This window comes from Petaurus breviceps, unplaced genomic scaffold (genome assembly GCF_028583685.1).
Source record: "Petaurus breviceps papuanus isolate PSGF00001 unplaced genomic scaffold, PetGlider_PUasm1.0 90784, whole genome shotgun sequence".
Classification (NCBI taxonomy): Eukaryota; Metazoa; Chordata; class Mammalia; order Diprotodontia; family Petauridae; genus Petaurus; species Petaurus breviceps.
In genome coordinates, this window is record NW_027187345.1 from 12,543,352 (window position 1) to 12,564,667 (window position 21,316).

Consider the following 21,316-nt stretch of genomic DNA (forward strand, 5'->3'; position numbering starts at 1 on the left):
GATTTGGTATGGATGTAATGGTTGGACAGTTTGGAAATCTGTCTACTTGATCTGCTTCTGTCTTAATAATTCTGTCTGTATATTCTGAAGTTTGGGGTGCTGACCTTTTTCCCCTGAACTAGGTAAGAGATACATATCTGACTGATTGATGTAAGCTTGTTAACCCATTTTGAGTTGCTTTCCTTTATCAAAGCAGATCTAAGAACCTGTGGTGGCAGCAACCCTGGGGACGCTGGGGTGCTTGCTGCTACACTGGGAGAAAGAGAAAGGGAGAGGTAGAATGGGGTAAATTATCTCACATAAAAAGGCAAGAAAAAGCTTTTGCAGTGGAGGGACAAGAGGGGGAACTTAAGAGTGAGTAAATGAACCTTACTCTCATCAGAATTGGCTCAAAGATGGTATAACATAAACTTACAACCAGATATACAACATAAACTTAAACCATGATATACAGATATATTTTACAATAAAGGAAAATAGGAAAGGATGATATAAGAGAAGGCAGGATGATAGAAGAGAGAGAAGATTGGGGGAGTGGATAGTCAGAAGCAAAACACTTTTGAGGATGAATAGGGTAAAAGGAAAGACAAGACTAGAATAAACTGGGGGGATAGGATGGAGGAAAATACAGTTAGCAGTAGTAACTGAAAAAAATTTTGAAGTAAGTTTCTCTGATAAAGGCTTCATTTCTCAAACATATGAACTGAGTCAAGCTTATAAAAATATAAGTCATTCCCCAATTGACAAATGATCCAAAAAGATATGATTAGTTTTCATATGAAGCTATCAAAAGTCATGTGAAAAAATATTCTAACTCACTACTGATTGGATAAATGCAAACTGAAACAATTCTGAGGTACTACTTCATACCTATTAGATTGGCTAAGAGGACAGAAAAGGGAAATGACCAATGTTGGAGGGGAAATGGGAAAATGAGACTTTAATACACTGTTGGTGGAGTTGTGAACTCATTCAACCACTCTATAAAACAATTTGGAACTATGCCCAAAGGGCTATAAAACCATTTATACCCTTTGACCTAGCAATACCACTACTGATCTGTTTCTCAAATAAGAGAAAAAACAAAAAGGAAAAAAGACCTATATGTACAAAAATAGTTATAGCAACTCTTTTCTGGTGGTAAAGAATTAGAAGCTGAGGGGATGCCCATAAATTGGGGAGTGGCTGAACAAGTTGTGGTAGGTGACTATGAGGGAATAGTATTGTATTATAAGAAATTATGAGCAGGATGCTCTCATAAAAACCTGGAAAGGCTTGCATGGGCTGGTGCAAAGTGAAATAAATATGCTGTGTACAAAGTAACAATGTTGTAAGATGATCAGTTGCAAATGACTTAGCTATTTTCAGGAATACGATTCAAGACAACTCTGAAAGATTTATTATGAAAAATGCTATCCAATCTCAGAGAAAGAATTGATGGTGTCTGGATACAGACTGAAACATACTTAATTTAAAAAAATATAAGAATAGGTAGGCGAATCTTTTGTTCCTAGCTTAGTACAAGAAAACACTGATAAAGGGATGGCTTTTCAGAAAGGGAAGTTGTCCAGGTGTTTTAGTCATGTGACCCTATTTGGGGTTTTCTTGGCAAAGATACTGGAGTGGTTTGCTATTTCTTTCTCCAGTTCATTTTACAGATAAGGAACTGAGGCAAAATGGTTTAAGTGACCTGTTCAGTGTTACACAGCTAGTAAATGTCTGAGGTCAGAAATAAACTCAAAAAGAGGAGTCTTCCTGACCTCTATCCACTGTTTCACCCACCATAGTTCAAGAAAAAATTGATAAAGGGATGCCTTTTGAGAAAGGTAAACAGTAGCCACTTAAAATGTTCATCAAAAGGCTTCATCAAGAACATGGCAGACTAGGGGCGGCCAGGTAGCACGGCAAGTAAGAGCACCGGCTCCAGTGTTGAGAAGACCTGGGGATCGAGTCCCGGGCTCAGACACTTGGCACCCACCCAGAAACACCTGGCCATGTAACCTTGAGCAAGTTACTTAACCCCAATTGCTTAGGGGCGGCCAGGTGGCTCAGCGAGTAAGAGTACCGGCTCCAGTGTTGGGACAACCTGGAGATCGAATCCTGGGCTCAGACACTCAGCACCACACCCAGAAATAACTGGCCATGTAACCATGAGCAAGTTACTTAACCCCGATTGCTTAAAAATATAAAAAAAAAAATAAAATTAAATTAAAAAAAAAAGAACATGGCAGACTAACCTAACTTCCTTTTATTTGACAAGATAACAATACTAATAGATCACCAAGATTATACATTGTAAACTCATATTTTAATGTAGCATTTCACAAATCTGCACATACTGTCCTTGTGGCATGATGTAGAATTTCAATCTAATTTTTAAAAAAAATTATTATAAGAATGTACTGTATTACACGATGAGCTAAATTATATGCCATGTTTATCAACTGTGCCTAATTAGAAGGGCTAGACTTATTTTAGGAGCCTCACTTCACAGAGCCCATTGTTCATGATCCCATCTAGCATTGCTTTGGGGAACATAAGAATTTAGCTTATTTGGACCCCACCCAAAGTTTCCCCTTGCAAAATAAGAATTTGACTTTTGTTTCTTTAAAGGATTTTGGCTCTCCTGTATGTATTAAAGTTAACAAGACACTAACTGTAGAACATGTTTTATTTAGCTAGGAAAAATGTATAGAATAAACTTGTATCAAAGCCCCTTAAAAGACAGAAAAGCTCTTCTCCTATTATTCTAGAGACAACCAAGGGGACTCTTCTTTCTGAACCTTTGAAAAATTTTGCAAAACTTAATGCTAACTATCATCATTCATAGATCTCAATTATCAGGGAAGGGATAGATCTAGCTTCCTCTTTGGTATACACAATTCCTTGCTATGCAGACACTTCTTTGTGGCACTGCAATGGTGTGACCTGGGAGTTTCTCTCCAGGCATGAATGAGGTTGGTCAATCTTCTCTTTCACTTACTCTCACTGAGATTCTTAATCCCTTCCTCATCTCATCCTTCCTATCTCACAGGATAGCTCAGTTCAGACTCTTTATTCTTTCATGTAATCATAATAGCTAGCATTAATATAGCACTTTAAAGTTTGCAGTGTTTTATTAATATTATATTCAATTATCTTCACAATAACCTTGGGAAGTAGATGTCATTGTCATCCCCATTTTATAGATAAGGAAATTGAGGCAAACAAAAGTTAAGTGATTTATTCTGGGTCGAAGGCTGGATTTGAACCCAGGCTTTCTTGACTCCAGGTTCAGTACTCTATCTGTACCACCTGGCTTCCTCCTCTTTCTCTGGAACCATTCTATAAGCATTGGCCCCTACGTATGATGGTGTCCTGTAGAAGCTACATGTATTCTCACAATTTTTTTCTAAATCCACATGCATCCCAGTGTGTGTATGTGTGCACTGACTCTTGATCTTTTCTCTAAAAGGATCTCTGCTAAGTATTGCTCATTTCTATAACTTCTGGTTTCCTCTACCATGGAGAATCCTCTCCTTTTGGGTCTCAATTTTCTTCTGTGTCTGTTTCTAGGTAGAGACCTTTTCTCTTTTTAAAGGAGATATACAGAGCCAGCATTAGCTCCAATTCATGAATGTAGTCATTCTTAAGCTATCAACTCATTGGCTTATGGTCCAGTTGCAACAAGGAAGCTGCAAATTCGTGAAGAAGAATGCCCCCTTCAAAGGGACATGAAGAAACAAGAATAAGGAGCATTTGAAACTTCTCCAGGGAAGTTGGTCCTAAGTAAGTAAATTCCTACTTTAACTAATAAGAAGTGTAAGAGGATACATGCCTGGGCAGTCTTCAACACAAAGATAAACAATTAATAGTTAATATCCTCCAGGAACACACATGTGCCTCGATGAGCAGGTATACTTGGAGGTAGACCAAGAACTGACTAAATGACTAGGCCCAAAGAGTAATCATTAAGGTTTCTGTCTTAGCATGGAGGGAGATCCATACTGGAATATGCATCACATTGTCCTGACCCTGTGCTGTTCCACTTTTTAATCTTTTATCATAGAGGACATGCTTATCAAACAGAAGGCTGGGAAGGATCTCAAGCAGGTTGGATAAGAGTCAGGAGCCAAAAAGATCTTGAGAGACTGAAATAATGTGCCAAATGGAATAAAATGAAATTCAATGAGAATAAATGTGAAGTTCAGTTTTGGGGTTTTAAAGCTTAACTTCAGAAGTACAATATTTTTAAAGTTTAACTAGAAAAGCTTTCTGATAGTAAAGATCTGGAAGTTTAGTACGATCCAAGTTCAGTATGAGTCATTAGTGTGACTGACGTGTGATGCCTAAGTCAAAAAAGATAATGTTATAATGACATGCTAGACTGCATATGAAAAGTGTCCAGAAAAAAATCAAAACAATTATAATACTAGGAAACACCTCCTCCACAGGCCTTTATGGTAATGTGTGAGTGTGCTTGTGTGTGTGTATGTGTATTTCACTGTAGGCTTTTTAATACTGATCCAACTCTAAAATAAACCACATATATATATATATATATACAATATTTTCTACAGTTTCTTTGAACCCCCTTATCCTTTTTAAGACCCATAAGAGCTATATATAGGCTTCATCTCAGGATTCCTACCTAATCAATTCTGCCTCCAGGAAAAAAGACATTCTTAATGTGATCTCTTTAAGAATAAAGAAATATGGGAGTCAAGATGGTGAAGTAGAAACAGGACCTCTGCGTGGCTCCAACTCTCACCACCTCCAACCCATGTAAAAGGGGATTCTGAACAAACTTTGGAGCTACAAAACCCACAAAATGACACAGAGAAGCTAACCTCCTGTTGAGGACAGCCCGGCAGGCCGGCTTCAAGAAATAATTGCTCTAGGAGCCAAACCCAGCTCCTAGGCTAGAGTGACTCCAGATCACCAGCAGCTGTGGCAGTTTCCAGAATTATCAACACATAGATGCTAAGGACAAAGTGAGAGGTAAGTGCAGAGTGGACTTTGGGACCCAGTCGTTGGGAGAGCATTGGCTTTTGCCCCCAGGGTGAGAAGATGCTGAGGGCTGCGGCCCAGCTGCTGCCACGGGGCAGCTTCAGCTCCTGGCCTGCAGATTTTAAGGGGACCAAGCAAGCAGTCTGAGGGGTAATCACTCTTGCTTTACCTGCTTGAATCTGGATTGGGGTCTAGGGTAGAGGTTCTGGGCTGTGTGACCAGCTTGCCAGAGTGTGTGGAGGCTTCAGAGAGGGCACCCAACCAATACTATGGAAGCTGAGAAAACCCCAGCGTTTGGTACAAAGCTGCCCTGTCTGGTAGCAGAGTCCTACTGTGGCAAAAAGCCCAAAAGTCAAGTAATTGAGTGGCAACATGACCAGGCAAAGTAAGCAAAGCAGACAGAAGAATCCAACATTAGACTGCTATTTTGGGGACAAAAAGGATCAAAGCATGGAAAAGGAGGAAGACAGTGAAGTCAGAACTCCTAAACCAAAAGCTTCAAAGGAAAATACGAGCTGGTGACAGGCCATAGAGGACCTTAAGAAGCACATAAGAGAAGTGGAGGAAAAACTGGGAAGAAAAATGAGAATGATGCAAGAAAATTACGAAATGAAAGTCAACAGCCTGACTGAGGAAAATAACACCTTAAAAAACAGACTAACTCAAATGTCAAAAGAGGCTCAAAAAGGCAATGAGGAGAAGAATGCCTTAAAAAGCCAAATTTGCCAGATGGAAAAAGAATCTCAAAAGCTCACTCAGAAGAATCATTCCTTCAGAATTAGATTGGAGCAAATGTAAGCTAATGAATTTATGAGAAATCTTGATGCTATTAAACAGATCCAAATAAATGAAAGAATAGAAGGCAATGTGAAATATCTCATGGGAAAAACCACTGACCTGGAAAATAGATCCAGGAGAAATAATTTTAAAATTATTGGACTACCTGAAAGCCATGATCAAAGAAAGAACCTAGAAATCATCCTCCAAGAAATTCTCAAGGAAAACTGCCCTGATGTTTTAGAACAAGAGGGCAAAATAGAGGTTGAAAGAATCCATCGATCACCTCCTGAAAAAGATCCCCAAAAGAAAACTCTTAGGAATATTATAGCCAGGTTCTGTAATTCCCAGATTAAGGAGACAATATTACAAGCAGCCAGGAAGAAATAATTTGAATATTGTGGAAACACAATCAGGATAACTCAGGATCTGGCAGCTTCTACACTGAGGGATCGAAGGGCTTAGAATATAATATTCTGGAAAGGCAAAAGACCCTGGATTAAAACCAAGAATCACCTACCCAGAAAAACTGAGTACCATGTTTCAGGGGAAAATATGGTCATTCAGTGGAATAGAGGACTTTCAAGCATTCTTGATGAAAAAAACAGAAAATTTGACATTCAGATATAAGAAGCAAGAGAAGCATGAGAAGGTAAACAGGGAAAAGAAATCATAAGGAACTTATCAAAGTTGAACTATTAACATTCCTACATGAAAAAATGATAATTGTAACTGATGAAACTTTTCTCAGTATGAAAATAATTGAAGGGAATAGAAATATACATATATATATTATATATATACATATATGTCTATATCGGAGGGTATATGGACACATGAATATATATGTGAATGTGTGTATATATGTTTACAGGTATACATAGATAGAGGGCACAGGACCAATTTAATAGGAAGGGAATGATACTTATAAGGTGAAATTAAGAGATGAGAGAGGAATATAATGAGAGGAGATGGAGAGACAGAATGGGGTAAACTATCTCATATAGAAGAGAGAAGGGAAAATGGTTACAATGGAGGGGAAGAATAGGAAGGCAAAAGGGAATGGGTCAACCTTATTCTCATTGAATTTGGCTCAGGGAGGGAATGACATACACACTAAATAGGGTATCTCACCCTACAAGAGAGTAGGGGGGAAGGGGATTGGAGGAGGGATAATGGAAGGAAGGGCAGGCTCGGGGGGAGGGAGGTTAGAAGCACCCACTTTTGAAAAGGGACAGGATCAAAGCTGAGAATAGAACAAGTGGGAGGTGGGATAGGAGGAAGGGAAATATAGTCAGTCTTTTACAACATATCTTCTATGTTAATGTTTTGCATGAGCTACAAATGTACAACCTATACTGAACTGCTTATCTTCCCAGTAAGGGTGGGTGATAAGGGAGGAAGGGAATGAATCTGGAATTCAAAGTTTTAAAATCAAATGTTAAAAAAATGTATATATGCACTATTATTAATACTATTTTACATATAATTGGGAAGTAAGATATACAGGCCCTGGGTCATAGAGATCTACCATGCCCTACTGGAAAAGTCAAAGAGGTATGAGAGAAGATATGGGAGAGAGCAGATTGGAGGAGGGAATATCCTGTGGGACTGCTATTTTGGGGCAGTGGGTAGGGGAAAAAAGGGGAGAAAATTCATAACTCAAAATCTGGCAGAAATGAATGATGTAAATCAGAAGTTAATAAAGCATTAAAAAAAAGAAATATTAAACCTGATTCAAGTTTTCTTTTCTCAGTGGGGTGGCTCCTTTAAAATGCCTGAGCAAGCATGGCCCTTATGCTCTAGCATTCCATCCTAAGAAGCCTCCCTAATGATATGTTTTTATTGTTGAAAAGCTGCTCTGCTTATACATGGTAATTTTCTACTACTGGCTACAATATCTTTGCCCTGGCCCATCTACAATCATCTTTGACATTCCTGGCTTTCACATTGGCAGTTATCTGGGGGGAGTAGGAGGCACTGATAATTCAATAGGAATTTTTGGAGATTTTCAGCATACTGAAAAAAATCCCAGACAACATGCACAGGTAAAGGAAAAAATCTTGATAAGTAATAAATGAATAATATTGTATATTATTAATCTATTGTATCATTTACTACCATAAGCATATATACATAAATTTATTATAAACAGTAAAATTTTGTTAAAAGTTTCAGTGCACTAAAATATACTCTCTCCGGAATACCTCCTCTTTGTCTCTCTACCATCCAGACTCAATCATGATTTTCCCCCATAGTGATCATTTTATCCTGTGCTTTTCATAAGAGAAGGGAATCTATGAAGCAGCTGATGCACCTATATTGTGGCTACAAAGACTCCACCTAGTGTACAAGATACTAATCTCTCTCATGCAGAAACTGCTACTTTTTTATGAGCACAATATGTCAATTTACTTGTTTTGTAGGTTAAATGTTAAATAAATATTTAATAATATTTAAATAATAAATAAACTGGAATTTTAAAAAATAAAGTTTTGTTGGGCCCAGGGTTATTCAAAGTTCTTCACATTTGTGGGGGTCCAGCTTCCTGAATCCCCATGAATGTCAAGGGATGGCTGTAGTTCTGTCTGCTTTTCATGGTATTCAAACTCAATTCAGGCTTGATTTCCACTTTTGCCTACTCCCTCACATTTGGCATTCAAATTTCCACTCCATTGCATCCCTATATCTTCTACTTAATCTGTTGGGGATATGGGCTATATTAGCTCCCTTCAGAAACTTCATCCCAGCTATAACATCTAGCAATGATGCCCTTATCCCCTGCTATACTCTGAAGGAACTTTGAAAAAAAAGTGAGAGTATTATCTCTTATCCTTGTCCCTTGGTCAAAAAAAAATCTTTTAAGGACTCCTAAAACAATCCAAAAAAAAAACCCCTCCTCTAATAAGTGTTCCTTATTTTTACACAAATGGATCATTAATAAAATACAAAATCTACACTTAGTATTCTTTAGCAACTAAAAAAAGAACACATTTTAAGTTCTGAGAGATAAATACTAGAACTATGCTTCTGAAAACTATATCCTTCCAAATGTGAAACTAATCTATTTTTTTGCCTAAAGCTTAAACATTATAAGTGTATGCACTTGATTTTTAAAGAAAAAAACCTATTTTTTCTAGCCCTGCAATGTGAAATATATTACACAATATTTTATGCATCAAAAAGTCTTCTTTCATGAGGCAATACCTCCACCTGCTGAAATACTGATACTAGAAACATCCAAATTTTATAAATTTTGTGAAAATATGTTTTCCCTAAATTATTTGAAAGTTGTCTAGCAGAGTATAATAAATTAGGTTGATTTGACTACACAAAGTTAGTTTTCATCTGGGTCTAAAATGTTCCACTTAATTTTGGTTCAACAAATCACAATATTGGAATTTTTAAGAAACAAAAAGAGGAAAAACAAATAATATATAGCATATATGCAGAAAATGATGTTAGAATTTACATTAAAATTATAAGATAAAATACAGAAACATAACATGGATATAAATGCAAGAATATAAGGTAACATACCTCTGAGATCATTTTTCTCCAAGTCTTTAAGTGTCTGAACAAATGCCAACTGGCTTTCTGTAAGGGGCCAACTGTTATATAATACTGTAGCTTGTATGATATACTTATAAGTCTGAAATAAAATGCAGTATTTAGTGAAGAAGTAATGTGAACATACAGTATATTAAATGCAAAAGTAATCGGCCCTTAAACTGATAACTCAATATCAGTTACCTCAGAGTAAAGACAAAATGGTTGGAGTATACAAAAATGCATGTTGAGATCATAGTACCTTGGATTCAGAGTTAGAAAGAATGCTGAAAGTCATCTAATTCAATCTCTCCATTTTTAGATGAGGAATCTCAATCCTAGAAGTGAAAGTTCTTTCACAAGATAAGAAAGCTAGGGAGGGTAGAGATACTATTTGAACATAGTCCTCTAACTCCAAATTTATAAGTATATCCTAATAAATCATATCAGCTATTTGCAACTTATCACAACTGCATTCTTTCCAGCTGAAAAAATAAAATTCAATTTTCTTAAAAAATAAAAGGCCTCTTCTTAGCAAGATTATATTCTAATATTTTCATAAATCAATGAAATCTAAAACTTCATGGTATAGAATTCAATTAATCATGACCTTGAATTTAATTTCTATAGACCTTACTTGCCTAATCTATAAAATAAGGAAAATGGTATTTATGTAATATACTTCCAATTATATAATTCTCTAATTTACAATCTTGGGGGTTTTTTGCGTTTTTTTTAACACCAATAAGTATCTCTAAATGTCTGTGCTCAGTTATGCATCTGCAAGGAAATAATCAGATTGCCTCATTCCTTCCCCTGAAATGATAAACAAAACTATCACACATCTTTTTTTTATCATTTCAATCAACAAAATCAACCACTATTCCATTTTTTATTTGAGACCTTATTTTAATTAAATAGAACACAAAACCAATTAAAATGTTGCTGTTTTTGGCATAGAGAATTTTATAATTTCAACATCTTTTTTTTTCTTTAAAACAAGACTGTCTTGAAGAAAGTAAAATAGTTGTTTTAAACTATTACCTGGTAGACACTTCTTTTCAATGTAAATATCTCACCTGTTGGGAAACTTGAGAGTTTTCATCTACATTTGGAAGGCTAACAGAATCATCATCAAGAACAGTCTGACCACTTTCAACTGTACCAGTAGATCTTGGCTTATTAACTCTTTGAGCTCCTGCAACAGCTTTTTTCTTGGTTTGTGGCACATCTGCTTCCTTCTTGGTAGCAATATTATGAGAAAGAACTTGCTTGCTAGCTGATATAGGGAGAAATATTAATTCTGAGTTTAATCACTGATAAAATGCTTTTAACACTGTATTGTCTTTGTTCTGTTGTGTCCTGGCTATAACAAACTTCAAATGATGACACCAATTATTTTGTTGCACTGGAATCTGTATACAGTATTGCCTGTCATGGAAAAAAAGACTGGACTTGAAAATTAAAGTCCTAGGTTTACATCCCTAGTGACCTTGGGAAAGACACTTCATCTATCTAAGCTTGTCTTCTCATCTGCAAAATGGGGAAAATGTTTTCATGAGCTATTCTGCAGTATCACCATTATAAAGATCAAATGAGATATTTTGTAAAATGTCTTATAAACCTTGAAGCACATCATAAATTTCATATTTGATGGTTGGTTGTTCTCCTTGGTTCTCAAAGAGGACCAAAATGACATCACTATGCCAGAGTCAAGTTACAGTGTCTCTGACTGTGGCTGATCAAACCAATATGAACTTGGAATGTTCCAGCACAAGTCAGGTACAAATAGTCCAGGTATAATTATATTAGGAAGAAAGATACTGTTTTCTTTATTGGCCTAGATCCTAAACTCAGTTCCACATTAAGGAAAAATTTTAGGGTGATAAAGGAGAGTATCTAGGATGTCTTTTGCCTGCCAGGGCAATCTGGTATACCTATATGGACAACAGCAGAGTATGTAAAATGGAAAAATATGAAATAATATTGAAATGGCTTAATGTTTAATTATATTTGAATAACCCAACCATAAACAGAGAATACTCTCCAGGTGTTTATGTAGTACTTTATTTCTGTCAAGAAAGTTTTATTTTGTGTTTGCATAAATCTCTGTGTGTGTCTCAGTAGGTCAAATTCCAAATTTATGTAGTTATTTCTGAGAGTATTTATCTTATTATCTTTTCTTCCTGGCTTTTATTAGTATTTTGTAGTAATGATAATGATTTTAAAGGTTTTATTTTGTAGCCTATTCCCTTGTGATAGATGCTAATTATCTCAGTTTCTTTACTGATTCAAGGGGGTTTTCTATGTAGACCATACTACCATCTACAAATAGTTATACTTCTTCCTCCTCTTTATTTCCCTATCCTTGATATTTTATCTAATCATCATGGTTATCATTTGTAGAACTATTTCAAACAATACTACACCAAAAAAGATCTTTGCTTTACCTTCATTTTACCAGAAAAGATCACATTAGATTACATTGCAAACAATGCTAACTCTTACTTTTAAATATGAGCTTTTTATCCTATTATATTAGGGTCCTTATATAGTCTTTGCAAAATGCACCATCAGAAATGGAAGAGCTAAAACTACTTGAAAGAATTGTTAGTTAATGGCATCATATTGCTCAGATTAGTACTACAGAAAACTAGAAAATATAAATGTGGATAGACTAAGAGCCTTTAAAGGGAACTAAACTGAACCAAAAGACCAATCTATAAATCTAAGATGCCATGAATTATTTGCTAGACAGTCAATGATTTTCAGTGTTAGATTTGCAAAGTAGACACTATCAGATCCCCATGGTAGAAATAAAGAGAAAACAACCTCTCGGGGTCCAGCTGTAGTTTTTAGTTTCAGTATATAAAAAATAATTTTCAAGGCCATAAACTAGGCAGCACAGTTTAACAGCAGTCTGGTCACTGGCAGGGATGTCTTACCACTTCCAGCTTGCCCCATCCTTCTGTTGAATTGTACAAATAGAAGTCTGTACAATAAGGAGGAAAGGGTGAAGTAGTCAACATTTGAATGTCACTTCCCTCTGAACTCTGAATATACATACAAACACAACTGGGTATAGAAATGCATTTCCCCCATCAGGAAACAAGAGGAAAAGAGGTTAAAAAAATAGGAGAATAAAAGATCAGGGTAGATTAAGGAAGGGATTAGTCACAAGCAAAACAAACTCTTAAAGTGGGAGCAGAAAACAAAGAAAAGGAAAAGTATCATTGAATAGGAATAAAGGAAATACACAGCAATCATAATTATGAATGTGAATGCACTGAACTCATCCATAGAACAAGAAGACAGTAGAATAGATTAGAAATCATAATCTAATAACAGATTATTTATAAAAAACATTTTTAACAAAAAGACACAAATAACATTTTAAAAAGGACTAGAAGGGACTCTATTATGCTTTAGCTGAAGTAAAAAAGGCACAGATAGCAATCATGGTTTCATGCAAAGCAAGAGCAAAAACAGATCCAATTACCCAATTACATGAGATAAAAAGGAAGAGGATATTGTGTGTGTGTGTGTGTGTGTGTGTATAACCATAGACAATAAATTCGTAATGTCTATAATAAAAATATATGCACCACAGGGCATTTATTAGTCAAGAAAGTTTAAAAAGTTACAGGGAGAGATAGACAATAAAACTATAATAGTAGGGGAACTCAACTTACTCCTCTCAGACCTAGATAATTCTAACTAAATATTAAAAAAAGAAAATGTAATTTTGAAAATTTAGATTTGTGGGGCAGAGTCAAGATGGCAGAGTAGAAACATGACCTCCGAGGGGCTCTGGCTTCCATCTTCCCCAATCAATATAAAAAGGGGACTGTGAACAAACTTTGGAGCTGCAGAACCCACAAAATGACACAGAGAAGCTAACCTCCCACTGAGGACAGCCCAGAAGGCTGGCAGGAATCAGCCAGCACAGAGCTCTGGGAGCCAAGCCCCAGAACCGCCATGAGTGGAGGTTTTAGCCCCAGAGCGGGTCTGACCAGCCACCAGCAGGAGGGACTCCAGATCAGCAGCAGCTGTGACCTTTCCAGAATTATCAACATACAGATGCGAAGGACAAAGTGAGAGGTCAGTGCAGTCTGGAGTTTGGGACCCAGTAAGTGGGAGTGCATGGCTTTTGCCCCCAGGGCAAGAAGCCACTGAGACTCCCAGCACAGCCAGCAAGTGCCATGTGGCAGCTTCAGGTCCTGATCTGCAGAGTGTAGGGGGACCAAGCAACCAGTCTGAGAGGTAATCACTCTTGCTTTAACCTGCTTGGATCTGGATTGCGGTCTAGGGTGGAAGTACTAGGATGCGTGACCAGCTTGCCAGAGCATGTGGAGGCCTCAGAGAGCACACCCATCTAATACCTCCATCAGTTTTATAACCCCAGTGTTTGAGATGAAAGCTCCCCTGTCTGGTGGCAGAGTCCTACTGTGGCAAAAAGTTCAGGGGTCAAGTGACTGAGGGGAGACATGACCAGGCAAAGGAAACAAAGCAGACAGAAGATTTCAACATTAGACTCCTATTTTGGGGACAAAACAGAGCAAAGCATAGAACAGGAAGAAGATAGTGAAGTTAGAACTCCTAAACCAAAAGCTTCAAAGGAAAATACAAGCTGGTTATAGGCCATAGAGGACCTTAAGAAGCAGATAAGAGAAGTGGAGGAAAAATTGGGAAGAGAAATGAGAACAATGCAAGAAAATTACGAAATGAGACTCAACAGCCTGACTGCGGTAAATCACACCTTAAAAAGCAGACTAACTCAAATAGCAAAGGAGACTCAAAAAGGCAAGGAGGAGAAGAATGCCTAAAAAAGCCAAATTTGCCAGATGGAAAAAGAATCTCAAAATCTCACTAAGGAGAATCATTCCTTCAGAATTAGGTTGGAGCATGTGGAAGCTAATGACTTTATGAGAAATCCAGATGCTGTTAAACAGATCCAAACAAAAGAAAGAATAGAAGGCAATGTGAAATATCTCATGGGAAAAACCACTGACCTGGAAAATAGATCCAGGAGAGATAATTTAAAAATTATTGGACTACCTGAAAACCATGATCAAAGTAAGAACCCAGAAATCATCCTCCAGGAAGTTCTCAAAGAAAACTGCCCTGATGTTTTAGAGCCAGAGGGCAAAACAGAGGTCGAAAGAATCCACTGATCACCTCCTCAAAAAGATCCCAAAAAGTAAACTCCTAGGAATATTATAGCCAGTTCCAGAGTTCCCAGGTCAAGGAGAAAATATTATAAGCAGCCAGGAAGAAGCAATTTGAAAATTGTGGAAACACAATCAGGATAACCCAGGATCTGGCAGCTTCTACACTGAGGGACTGAAGGGCTTGGAATATGATATTCCAGAGGTCAAAGGAGCTGGGGTTAAAACCAAGAATCACCTACCCAGCAAAACTGAGTATCATGTTTCAGGGGAAAATATGGTCATTCAGTGGAATAGAGGACTTTTAAGCATTCTTGCTGAAAAAAACACAGTTGAATAGAAAATCTGACATACAGATACAAGAAACAAGAGAAGCATGAGAAGGTAAACAGGGAAAAGAAATCATAAGGAACTTATCAAAGTTGAACTATTAACATTCCTACATGGAAAAACAACAATTGTAACTGATGAAACTTTTCTCAGTATGAAAACAGTTGAAGGGAATAGAAATATAGATAATTAGATAGATAGATAGATAGATATGGATATATATGTCTATATATGAAGGTATATGGGTATATGAATACATATATGAACGTGTGTATATATGTTTACAAGTATACATCGAAAGAGGACACAGGACAAATTTACCAGGAAGTGATGATACTTAATAGGTGAAATTAAGAGGTAAGAGAGGAATATAATGAGAGGAGATGGAGAGAGACAGAATGGGGTAAACTATCTCATATAGAAGAGGCAAGGGAAAATGGTCACAATGGAGGGGAAGAATAGGAAGGTAAAAGAGAATGGGTAAACCCTATTCCCATTGAATTTGGCTTAGGGAGGGAATGACATACACACTGAATAAAGTATTCACCCTACAGAAGAGTAGGGTAGAAGGGGATGAGACAGGGGATGATGGAGGGGAGGGCAGGTTGGGCGGGAGGGAAGTTGGAAGCACACACTTTTGAAAAGGGACAGGGTCAAAGTAGAGAATAGAATACGTGGGGGGTGGTATATGATGGAGGGAAATATAGTCAGTCTTTCACAATATATCCACTATGGAAAGATTTTGTATAGTTACACATGTACAACCTTTATTGAAATGATTATCTTCCCAGTAAGCATGGGTGAGGAGGGAGGAAGGCAAAGAATCTGGAATTCAAAATTTTGAAATCAAATGTTTAAAAATTATATATATAAATATATATAATTTTCTCATGCAACTGGGTAATAATATATACAGGCACGGAGGCATAGAGATCCATCTTGCTCTACTGGAAAGTCGGAGGGGGCATGGGGGAGGATGTAGGAGATATCAGATTGGGGGAGGGGGCATTGAGTGGAATCACTGCTTTGGGGTGGTGGGTAGGGGAAAGATGTGGAGAAAATTTGTAACTCAAAATCTTGTGGAAATGAATGATGTAAACTTAAATAAACATGAAATTTACTTTTAAAAAAAGATTACTGATTTAGAATGGAAAGAAGTATCCATACTTCTTAGCTGTGAATATCACTTTCATAACAACTGACCAAATTAGTGGATAAACATCTCATAAACAAATGCAGAAAATATTAAATTCATTTTTATGGCCCATGATGCAATAAAATTTATATTTAGTAAAGAACTTTTGAATCAAAGAATCAAAATTAACTGGGAACTAAATGACTTAATACTAAAGAATGGATGAGTCAAAGAATGAATCACTGAAACATACAATTTCATTGAGTACAATGACAACAGTGAGACAACATACCAAAATTTGGGGAATGCAGCCAAACGATAAAGAAAAAAAGAGAAAAACAGATAGATTAATCAGGAATTTATATAAAAATTCTATAAAATCAACAAATTAAAACTCCCTAATTAAATATCAAAATAAATATTTTCAAAAACAAGGAAGAGATCAAGAAAATTGGAAACAAAAACATTAGCTAATAAAAATTAGCTTTAAAAAAAACAATAAAATAGATATACCATTCATAACCAATAACTAAGAAACTTTAAAAATATTAGAAACTATCTTCCCTAATTATATACCAACAAAATTAAACATTAAAATGCAATAGATGAATATTTACAGAACTGTAAATTGGTCAGATTAATAGAACATGAAATGGAAGAATTAAATTACTCTATCCCATAAAAAAAATTGAAAAAGTTGTAAATGAACTTCCAAGGGGGGGGGGAGAACAAGAATAGATGAGGATGAAGGAAAGGAGAGAATTTGCATCTCAAAGTCTTAAAAATAAATGTTAAAATTGTCTTTACATGTGACTGGGGAAAAATAAAATATTAAATAATTTTTTTAAAGAATAAAAATAAGTGGAGCTTTCCTTAAAAGGAGAAGTAGCATCTATCTAAAACCAAGAGCCAGCAATATGCATAAAGGAGATAAACTAGGAGCCTTTCTAGTAAGATAAAAGGTAAAGCAAGGATGCCTATTGTTTTTACTATTCCATACAGTATTAGTAATCCTAGCTACAGCAATAAGAGAGGAAAAAGAAGGAATAAGCATAAGGAAACAAACATTACTTTTTGCAGATTATTTGATAAGGCTTACAGGAAGAACCCTAGGGAATTAACTAAAAAGACTAACTGAAACAATTAACAACTCCCACAAAGTTATAGGATATAAATATAAACCCATGAAAACCATTGTCATTTTTGTATATTACCAACAAAATCTAGTAGAGAGAGAAAAAGTAATTACATTTAAAATAACCAGGAACAATACAAAATAATTGGGAGTCTACCTGCCAAGACACACACACAAACTATGTGTACAATTATAAAACACTCTTTAATCAAATAAAAACAGATCTTATTATTTGGAGAAATATTAATTATTCATGAGTAAGAATAGCCAATAAAATAAAAATGGCAGTATTATCTAAGATAATTTATTTATTCAGTGCCATATTAATAAAGCTTTGTTGTTCAGTCATTCATTAGTATTTAACTCTTCATGACCCCATGTACCATAGGATACTGATACTGTCCATGGGATTTTTTTGGCAAAGACACTGGAATGGTTTGCTATTTCCTCTTCCAGTGGGTTGGGGCAAACAGAGATTATGTGACTTGCCCAGGGTAACACTGCTAGGAAGTGTCTGAGGCTGGACTTAAACTAAGGCCTACCAATTAAACCCACTATTTTCTAGAGCTAGAGAAAAAAGGTCAAGAATACAAGGATATTAATGAAAAGAAGTGGGAAGGAAGGGGGGAGCCCTAGCAATGCCACATCTTAGACTATACCAAAAAGCTGTAATCATTATAATAATTTGTTACTGGGTAAAAAATATAGACTTTGTTAAGTGGCAATGGGTTTCTCCTCATTGGAGAGTAAGCTTGCAAGCCTAGTTGACTTGAAGAAGCATGGCAGCACACCTGATAATAATAGGAAAGTTGGGAACAGAGGAAATTTTGAGGAAAAAGATTATATCAAAGTACAGAATGAGGGAATCAATTTCTTATTGAGCTCTTCTTATGATTTCTCTTTAACTTTGCTGCAAGAAGCTTAATTTTTTTTTGCTTAAGCTTACCATGAACACTGAAAGGTGACATGAACAAGTATCCAATGAAATGATGTTTCTAGCAGTGTTTGTACCCTTAATAAAGCCAAGTTCACTAATCCTTCCATTAATTGTAGTACAATGGAGAAACTCTGGGAGTCAGAAAGACCTGAGTTTAAATCCAGCTTCAGATGATTACTAGCTGTATAACCTATGGTAAGTCACTTAACCTTTGTCTGCCTCAGTTCCTTCAACTGCAAAATGGGGATAATAAGAGTACCTACCTCCCAGGATGGTTATGAGGATTATGTAATATAGTATTTGTAAAGCACTTAGCACAATGTCTGGCACATAGGAGATGCTTAATGAATGTTTGTTTGTCTGTCTACTGCCCTCTGCCACTAAGCTGCAACTTCCTTATATCTTACGTTATCATTACACTATATTACTTATGATTACACTTAATGCAAGAATATCAATATTGATATAATTTAGTTTATGCAATAAGATGTTCCCTGGTCCCTAGACAAGGATCTCACATTTAGGGTGTTAACTAATTAATAATTAGGGTGTTAATTAATTAATGTTGATAGCAAGATGGTCTGGAAACTATGATTACCTTTGGTACCATTCTGCTATCATCACTGCCAAAGTATTTCTCGTTTCCTGGGTTGTCTAGTCCAAAGAATTTATCACCCAATGCCCAGCTTACTGGTCATGAGCATCTTGGAAAGACAATGAAGTTCATGGTGGAAATTAGACTCAAAACCTTTCCAGCAAGGGAGGACCTAAAAGAGCTTGTGTTTTATTAGCATGGCCCAAAGAACACAAGGTCACTTCCAGGAGATATCACAACAGAAGCTTTTGGAGAAGTGTTACTAACTATTTTGTTGCTACTCAGAAAGACACACAGCAGCAGCAGCAACAAAATGGTACACACACACACACACACACACACACACACATACACATATACACATATATGTATGTATGTGTATATATTTGTATGGTATATAAATGTATAATGTGTATATATACATGTTGTGCATATATGTATTAATAAGATATACTGATGTATTAAATGATGACTTTAGTTGATGACAGCTATGCTATTTCACATTTTCACACATTTGTATTTTTTTGTTTTCTTCAAGTAAATGATTTTAAAATTGAAGTAAATGTTTATTCGTCAATCTAAGTATTTTTGGAAGAATTAAAAATATATTACTTACATTGAGAACTTAAAGCTCTTTCATTACTAAGAAAAAAAAATGTAGGAATTATAGCATGGCCTTTTCCAATAGTGCTTACGGCCTCTTCTTCATTTTCCAGGATCTGTAGTTTGATGAAAACATCAGTTCTAGAAGTGCATACCTGTACTGTAACAACGAGCCCTTGTGTTACTTTTACTGAATACCTATGAAGGCAAAATAACAATAATAAATATAGCAATTCTGTGAACAATTTACTAGTTTTTTCTGTAATCCAAGTAAAGGCAATTATAAACTTTGCTAGTATAATAATCTATAAAAAATACTATTTCACTAAAATCTCTGAACTGTCAATTTTTAAAAGTTATTAGAATAGGATATAGAGAGGAAACTAATATGAGAGTTTAAGATTTCCTAACAGTTTACATTAATGTGTTATTTGGGTCAAGTCCTCCTTATCTAGCCAACATTATGGAGTTTGTAAATAATTCTAGAAACCTTACCTGGTGAAATTCCAAAATCACTACCACTACCATCGCACCCATTTTAATATACCTTATATTTTTAAAGGCTCAATTTATTCTTAGACTTTCTAGTGTTTTAATAGGAATGGGTATTGTATTTCTTCAAAAGTTTTTTGTGCATCTATTGAGATAATCACATGATTTTTGTTGGTTTTGTTATTGATATGGTCAATTATGCTGACAGTTTTCCTAATGATGAACCAACCCTGCATTCCTATTTTCAATCCTACCTGGTCATCATCTATGATTCCATTATTTTATTTAAAATATTAGCATCTACATTTTTAGGAAAACTGACGTACAGTTTTCTTTTTCTGTTTTTGTTCTCCCTTGTTTAGGTATCCAAGCCATATTGTATCATAAAAGGAATTTGGTAGGTCTCCTTTTTTACCTATCTTTTTTTCAAATACTTTATATTAGGATTAACTGTTCCTTAAATGTTTGGTAGTATTGACTGTAAATCTCTCTAGTACTAGGGATTGTTTCTTGGGGAGCTTATTTATGACTTGCTCAATTTCTTCTTAAATAGGATTATTTATATATTCTATATCCTCTTCTGTTAATCTGGTCAATGTATAATTTTGTACATATTCATCCAGATTATTTAGATTGTCAGACTTAGTGGAATGTAATTGAGTCAAATAGCTCCTAATAATTATTTGGTGTTTCTTGGTTATGATCCTAGCTCCTTTGCCTTCAGGAGCATAAACGCTGCTAAATCCTGTGTAATCCTGATTGTGACTCCATAATATCAAATTGTGTCTTTTTGGCTGCTTGCAGTATTTTCTCCTGGACCTGAGAGCTCTGGAATTTGTCTATAATATTCCTGGGAGTTTTCATTTGGGATCTCTTTCAGGAGGTGATTGGTGGTTCTTTTGGTTTCTACTTTGCCCTCCAGTTCCAGGATACTGGGGTAATTTTCTTTGATTATTTTTTTAAATATGATGTCTGGGCTCTTTTTTTGATCCTGGCTTTAAGGTAGTATAATAATTCTTAAATTATCTCTTTTCAATCTATTCTCCAGGTCAGTTGTTTTTTTCAATGACATATTTTCTTCTATCTTTTCATTCTTTTGATTTTGTTTTATTGTTTCTTGAAATTTCATGCAGTGATTAGCTTCCACTTGCCCAATTCTAATTTTTAAGGGATTATTTTTTTCAATGAGCTTCTGTACCTCCTTTTCCACTATTTGTTTGTATAACAATTTTTGAGCTCTTCCAGGAATTCCTGTTGAGCTTGTGTCTAGTTCACTTTTCTTTTCATCTGAGGCTTTGCTTGTAGTTTTTGACATCATCGTCTTCTGAGTTTGTGTCTTGATTGTTCCTATAGCCACAGTTGTTCCTTGTGATCAAGATTCATTTTTGTTTTTGCTCATTTTTCCAGTCAATTTTTCAACATTTTATTTTAGTTTAAAGTTGGACTCTGTTCCTGGGTTTGGGGTAGAGAACAGTCCTAACCTTCTGGCTTTTTTGTTTGTTTGTTTTTCCTCTTTTTTTTTCAGGGCTAATTCTGTGAGTTTAGAAGTTTTCAGTGCTTCTAGGTTGAAGTATGGTAAGTGATCTAATCTATGCTCTGGTCCTTA

At 35.7% G+C, this 21,316-nt stretch overlaps 1 protein-coding gene across 1 annotated transcript in view; it reads right to left on the reverse strand.

Moving 5' to 3' along the window:
- ADGB (androglobin) overlaps positions 1-21,316 on the reverse strand; it is a 214,258-nt gene that overhangs the window by 31,606 nt on the left and 161,336 nt on the right. The window contains exons 27-29 of the mRNA XM_069069729.1: positions 19,232-19,416; positions 10,395-10,594; positions 9,307-9,418 (exon numbers count right to left, since the gene is read on the reverse strand). Of these exons, the coding sequence (XP_068925830.1) occupies positions 9,307-9,418; positions 10,395-10,594; positions 19,232-19,416 (497 nt within the window). The remainder of the gene's footprint in view (positions 1-9,306; positions 9,419-10,394; positions 10,595-19,231; positions 19,417-21,316) is intronic.